This window comes from Salvelinus alpinus, chromosome 9, assembly GCF_045679555.1.
Source record: "Salvelinus alpinus chromosome 9, SLU_Salpinus.1, whole genome shotgun sequence".
Classification (NCBI taxonomy): Eukaryota; Metazoa; Chordata; class Actinopteri; order Salmoniformes; family Salmonidae; genus Salvelinus; species Salvelinus alpinus.
The window spans coordinates 4192332-4199858 of record NC_092094.1 but is presented as its reverse complement, the minus strand read 5'-3'; the positions used below and the strand labels follow the sequence as shown (position 1 = coordinate 4199858).

General features: G+C 37.2%; 1 protein-coding gene across 2 annotated transcripts in view; it reads right to left on the bottom strand.

Annotated features, from left to right (window-relative positions):
* Nucleotides 1-923: 923 nt before the first annotated feature.
* LOC139584172 (anoctamin-5-like) overlaps nucleotides 924-7527 on the bottom strand; it is an 80616-nt gene continuing 74012 nt past the window's right edge. For both annotated transcript variants that reach the window (XM_071415717.1, XM_071415718.1), the window contains 2 exons: nucleotides 2407-2526; nucleotides 924-2103 (listed from right to left, as the gene is read on the bottom strand). In XM_071415717.1, coding sequence (XP_071271818.1) covers nucleotides 1996-2103; nucleotides 2407-2526 — 228 coding nt within the window. In that variant the 3' untranslated portion in view covers nucleotides 924-1995. The remainder of the gene's footprint in view (nucleotides 2104-2406; nucleotides 2527-7527) is intronic.

Below are 7527 nucleotides of genomic sequence, written 5' to 3'. Positions count from 1 at the left end.
TCCTGACATCTGAAATGAGTGCCTACAGTACAACAGGCCAGGACAAAGCATCACAGGTAGACAAGCAGCCTCCTGTGATCTAAAGCAACACACAACAGTATCCTGGAAAACATTGTTATATACTGTAAAAACAAAAATCACATCTGGCACTGAAATCTACTAATGCTACAACAAACATATTACAATTTCACACATGTGATAGTTGGCTTAGTTTAGACAATAGCTAAGTTGGCTAGTTGGCTGTTTGGATAACATCTCTGTGGACAAACACTGAGGTGTAAAAAGCGAGGGTAATTTAACAAAAGCAATAATCTGTGACTTCAGTCGACAAAACAATGCAACCCATTGCTGGAACCAATTGCAAAATACACTTCAATTGGACACACAGCTTGGGTAATTTAAACTATTGTAACGACCCTGGGTTTATAAGCGAGGAAATCGACTCTGACGCACGAGCACAGTCGATAGCGCGCCGGACCTCGGGCTCGAAGGTGGAGGGTTCGAGACCCGCTCCCTGCCTGTTTCATTACAATATTGAACTGTTAGCTGAGGAACGTGGCTGTTTTTCAGGATTGTTTGTTGTACTGTATTTTAGTAATATGATATGATATTGTTGATATGTCTATGTATTGTATGTGCAGGACTCCCTTGTGAAAGAGACCCTGGTCTCAATGGTGACTCCCTGTTTAAATACAAAAAAACATGTAATTAAAATAAAAAGAAAGTGACATGGATGAACTTTTTTGGGGTCAAAACCTCAAACAATATTGTTTTCATGCAACATCATCTGCTTGTTTTGTAACAACTAATACTAATACTATAACTAATACTATAACTAATACTATAACTAATACTATAACTAATACTATAACTAATACTATAACTAGTCTTCATGGACCCCATAGGGAAACCTGACCGCGATCCTTGATTTAGGCTTTATTGCATATTTGTTGAATATGAACATTTTAAAGAAAGATTTAACATATAAGAACACAAAACATTTTTAAAAAGATTGCAGTTATAACTGCACTCTGACTGCGATCTTTTTTCCCGTAAGGGGAATTTAACAAACTATAGCCTCTTTACTCATTTAACAATTACATTTGTAAAATATTAAGGCATTTTTGTCTTTGGTTGCTTATAATAGTGGCAACTTACAACTTATCAACATAAACAGGGCAGTGGGCTAAGCGCTAGTCAAAGCTGCCCGCCATTAACACAGTGTTTAGTTATTTGTGAATGACCAGCAGAGAGAGAGAGAGAGAGAGAGAGAGAGAGAGAGAGAGAGAGAGAGAGAGAGAGAGAGAGAGAGAGAGAGAGAGAGAGAGAGAGAGAGAGAGAGAGAGGGAGAGAGAGAGAGAGAGAGAGAGAGAGAGAGAGAGAGAGAGAGAGAGAGAGAGAGAGAGAGAGAGAGAGAGAGAGAGAGAGAGAGATGAACATACTGTAAGAGTATGATTACTAGCAGCAGCCATGTTTCCCTGCTTCCCCCATGCTGTTAGTATAGATGTAGTGTTGTAGTGTGGGCGGGTGGTTGATTGAAGAGAAGATCTGAAATCCATAGACCATACATAGACGGCCCTAAAGACATACTGAATGTAGTATCTTCTTGTATTTGATGATGATGATGATGATGATGATGGATTGTATTTGGTACTCTGTTTCTGTGAGGATTTCTCTCCACTCCACCAGCAGACTGAGCCCTTTGTATTACAGATCGCCCACCTCTCAGGGTAGTTTTACAGAGAATCTCCTTAAGACCAGCCCAGGCCCCAGCCCAACCTGAAACAGGGTCCTGTTCATCAGGCACCAAACGGAACAAAACAGATTCAAACAGGGAGTAACTCTACCTGGATTTGTCCAATCGAAAGAAAAAAAAAGAAGAAAAAAAAGCTAATTTAAATTTCCTGTTGAAAAACATTTTAAAACGTTTTCCGTGGTGTGACCTAATGAACACGAGCCAAAATCAAATGAGTGGGCGGAGGGCTCGGACGGATGCTAGAGACACTCGGACAGCACGACGTGCCGGGATATGTCGGGGTAGACCATAGGGGTGCAGCAGCACTCATCGTTCCTGTGGCTGAGCTGGATCTTCAGCTTCTCCACCTGAGGGTTCAAGGAACACAGAAAAACACGGGATGAATATATCTGTTTTTTTTATTATGTGTTTTGAATGTGTGTGTGTGTGTGTGTGTGTGTGTGGTGTGTGTGTGGTGTGTGGTGTGTGAGTGTGAGTGTGAGTGTGTGTGTGTGGTGTGTGTGTGTGTGGTGTGTGTGTGTGTGGTGTGTGTGTGGTGTGTGTGTGTGTGTGTGTGTGAGTGAGTGAGTTGTATCAGCTTACCTGGTTAAATAAAGGCAAATAGACGTGTTATTATGTGCATGTTGAATGTTTTTCTGCGGTAAAAATACCTCGTAGTTGTGCAGGTACTCCTGGATGAGGTAGCGTTCTCGTTTAATCCTGGCCTTCACCTCGGAGGGAACGTCAGGAATCATCCACGCCACGAAGAACTTCACCATAAACGCGACGTGCTGAAAGAGGCGAGAGGAGGAAACCAATCAGGAAGGGAAGAAACGGGAACGGAAAAGGTCAGTTTCATCACCAGTGGTGCTGGGGGGGGCCAAGCTGGGGCCAGTTGTACTGTTAGAGGGGCCGGTTGTACTGTTAGAGGGGCCAGTTGTACTGTTAGAGGGGCCAGTTGTACTGTTAGAGGGGCCAGTTGTACTGTTAGAGGGGCCAGTTGTACTGTCAGAGGGGCCCAGTTGTACTGTCAGATGGGCCAGTTGTACTGTTAGAGGGGCCAGTTGTACTGTTAGAGGGGCCAGTTGTACTGTTAGAGGGGCCAGTTGTACTTTTAGAGGGGCCAGTTGTACTGTTAGAGGGGCCAGTTGTACTGTTAGAGGGGCCAGTTGTACTGTCAGAGGGGCCCAGTTGTACTGTCAGAGGGGCCAGTTGTACTGTTAGAGGGGCCAGTTGTACTGTTAGAGGGGCCAGTTGTACTGCCAGTTGTACTGTTAGAGGGGCCAGTTGTACTGTCAGAGGGGCCAGTTGTACTGTCAGAGGGGCCAGTTGTACTGTCAGAGGGGCCAGTTGTACTGTTAGAGGGGCCAGTTGTACTGTCAGATGGGCCAGTTGTACTGTTAGAGGGGGGGGCCAGTTGTACTGTTAGAGGGGGGGCCAGTTGTACTGTCAGAGGGGCCAGTTGTACTGTCAGAGGGGCCAGTTGTACTGTTAGAGGGGCCAGTTGTACTGTCAGATGGGCCAGTTGTACTGTTAATCTGCACTGTAGATTAAATATAGTATGACACCTGTACTGAACTGTAGATTAAATATAGTATCACACCTGTACTGAACTGTAGATTAAATATAGTATCACACCTGTAATGAACTGTAGATTAAATATAGTATCACACCTGTACTGAACTGTAGATTAAATATAGTATCACACCTGTAATGAACTGTAGATTAAATAGAGTATCACACCTGTACTGAACTGTAGATTAAATATAGTATCACACCTGTACTGAACTGTAGATTAAATATAGTATCACACCTGTACTGAACTGTAGATTAAATATAGTATCACACATGTACTGAACTGTAGATTAAATATAGTATCACACCTGTACTGAACTGTAGATTAAATATAGTATCACACCTGTACTGAACTGTAGATTAAATATAGTATCACACCTGTACTGAACTGTAGATTAAATATAGTATCACACCTGTACTGAACTGTGGATTAAATATAGTATCACACCTGTACTGAACTGTAGATTAAATATAGTATCACACCTGTACTGAACTGTAGATTAAATATAGTATCACACCTGTACTGAACTGTAGATTAAATATAGTATCACACCTGTACTGAACTGTGGATTAAATATAGTATCACACCTGTACTGAACTGTAGATTAAATATAGTATCACACCTGTACTGAACTGTAGATTAAATATAGTATCACACCTGTACTGAACTGTAGATTAAATATAGTATCACACCTGTACTGCACTGTAGATTAAATATAGTATCACACCTGTACTGCACTGTAGATTAAATATAGTATCACACCTGTACTGCACTGTAGATTAAATATAGTATCACACCTGTAATGAACTGTAGATTAAATAGAGTATCACACCTGTACTGAACTGTAGATTAAATATAGTATCACACCTGTACTGAACTGTAGATTAAATAGAGTATCACACCTGTACTGAACTGTAGATTAAATATAGTATCACACCTGTACTGAACTGTGGATTAAATATAGTATCACACCTGTACTGAACTGTAGATTAAATATAGTATCACACCTGTACTGAACTGTAGATTAAATATAGTATCACACCTGTACTGAACTGTGGATTAAATATAGTATCACACCTGTACTGAACTGTAGATTAAATATAGTATCACACCTGTACTGAACTGTAGATTAAATATAGTATCACACCTGTACTGAACTGTAGATTAAATATAGTATCACACCTGTACTGCACTGTAGATTAAATATAGTATCACACCTGTACTGCACTGTAGATTAAATATAGTATCACACCTGTACTGAACTGTGGATTAAATATAGTATCACACCTGTACTGAACTGTAGATTAAATATAGTATCACACCTGTAATGAACTGTAGATTAAATAGAGTATCACACCTGTACTGAACTGTAGATTAAATATAGTATCACACCTGTACTGAACTGTAGATTAAATATAGTATCACACCTGTACTGAACTGTGGATTAAATATAGTATCACACCTGTACTGAACTGTAGATTAAATATAGTATCACACCTGTACTGAACTGTAGATTAAATATAGTATCACACCTGTACTGAACTGTAGATTAAATATAGTATCACACCTGTACTGAACTGTGGATTAAATATAGTATCACACCTGTACTGAACTGTAGATTAAATATAGTATCACACCTGTACTGAACTGTAGATTAAATATAGTATCACACCTGTACTGAACTGTAGATTAAATATAGTATCACACCTGTACTGCACTGTAGATTAAATATAGTATCACACCTGTACTGCACTGTAGATTAAATATAGTATCACACCTGTACTGCACTGTAGATTAAATATAGTATCACACCTGTACTGAACTGTGGATTAAATATAGTATCACACCTGTACTGAACTGTGGATTAAATAGAGTATCACACCTGTACTGCACTGTAGATTAAATATAGTATCACACCTGTAATGAACTGTAGATTAAATATAGTATCACACCTGTACTGCACTGTAGATTAAATATAGTATCACACCTGTACTGCACTGTAGATTAAATATAGTATCACACCTGTAATGAACTGTTGATTAAATATAGTATCACACCTGTACTGCACTGTAGATTAAATATAGTATCACACCTGTAATGAACTGTAGATTAAATATAGTATCACACCTGTACTGCACTGTAGATTAAATATAGTATCACACCTGTAATGAACTGTAGATTAAATATAGTATCACACCTGTACTGAACTGTAGATTAAATATAGTATCACACCTGTACTGAACTGTAGATTAAATATAGTATCACACCTGTACTGAACTGTAGATTAAATATAGTAGCACACCTGTAATGAACTGTAGATTAAATATAGTATCACACCTGTAATGAACTGTAGATTAAATATAGTATCACACCTGTAATGAACTGTAGATTAAATATAGTATCACACCTGTACTGAACTGTAGATTAAATATAGTATCACACCTGTAATGAACTGTAGATTAAATAGAGTATCACACCTGTACTGAACTGTAGATTAAATATAGTATCACACCTGTAATGAACTGTAGATTAAATATAGTATCACACCTGTACTGAACTGTAGATTAAATATAGTATCACACCTGTACTGAACTGTAGATTAAATATAGTAGCACACCTGTAATGAACTGTAGATTAAATATAGTATCACACCTGTAATGAACTGTAGATTAAATATAGTATCACACCTGTACTGAACTGTAGATTAAATATAGTATCACACCTGTAATGAACTGTAGATTAAATAGAGTATCACACCTGTAATGAACTGTAGATTAAATAGAGTATCACACCTGTACTGAACTGTAGATTAAATATAGTATCACACTTTTAATGAACTGTAGATTAAATATAGTATCACACCTGTACTGAACTGTAGATTAAATATAGTATCACACCTGTACTGAACTGTAGATTAAATATAGTAGCACACCTGTAATGAACTGTAGATTAAATATAGTAGCACACCTGTACTGAACTGTAGATTAAATATAGTATCACACCTGTAATGAACTGTAGATTAAATATAGTATCACACCTGTACTGAACTGTAGATTAAATATAGTATCACACCTGTACTGAACTGTAGATTAAATATAGTAGCACACCTGTAATGAACTGTAGATTAAATATAGTATCACACCTGTACTGAACTGTAGATTAAATATAGTATCACACCTGTAATGAACTGTAGATTAAATATAGTATCACACCTGTACTGAACTGTAGATTAAATATAGTATCACACCTGTAATGAACTGTAGATTAAATAGAGTATCACACCTGTACTGAACTGTAGATTAAATAGAGTATCACACCTGTACTGAACTGTAGATTAAATATAGTATCACACTTTTAATGAACTGTAGATTAAATATAGTATCACACCTGTACTGAACTGTAGATTAAATATAGTATCACACCTGTACTGAACTGTAGATTAAATATAGTAGCACACCTGTAATGAACTGTAGATTAAATATAGTATCACACCTGTAATGAACTGTAGATTAAATATAGTAGCACACCTGTAATGAACTGTAGATTAAATATAGTATCACACCTGTACTGAACTGTAGATTAAATATAGTATCACACCTGTACTGAACTGTAGATTAAATATAGTAGCACACCTGTAATGAACTGTAGATTAAATATAGTATCACACCTGTAATGAACTGTAGATTAAATATAGTAGCACACCTGTAATGAACTGTAGATTAAATATAGTATCACACCTGTAATGAACTGTAGATTAAATATAGTATCACACCTGTATTGAACTGTAGATTAAATATAGTATCACACCTGTAATGAACTGTAGATTAAATATAGTATCACACCTGTACTGCACTGTAGATTAAATATAGTATCACACCTGTACTGCACTGCAGATTAAATATAGTATCACACCTGTAATGAACTGTAGATTAAATAGAGTATCACACCTGTACTGCACTGTAGATTAAATATAGTATCACACCTGTACTGCACTGTAGATTAAATATAGTATCACACCTGTAATGAACTGTAGATTAAATAGAGTATCACACCTGTACTGCACTGTAGATTAAATATAGTATCACACCTGTACTGAACTGTAGATTAAATATAGTATCACACCTGTACTGCACTGTAGATTAAATATAGTAGCACACCTGTAATGAACTGTAGATTAAATAGAGTATCACACCTGTAATGAACTGTAGATTAAATA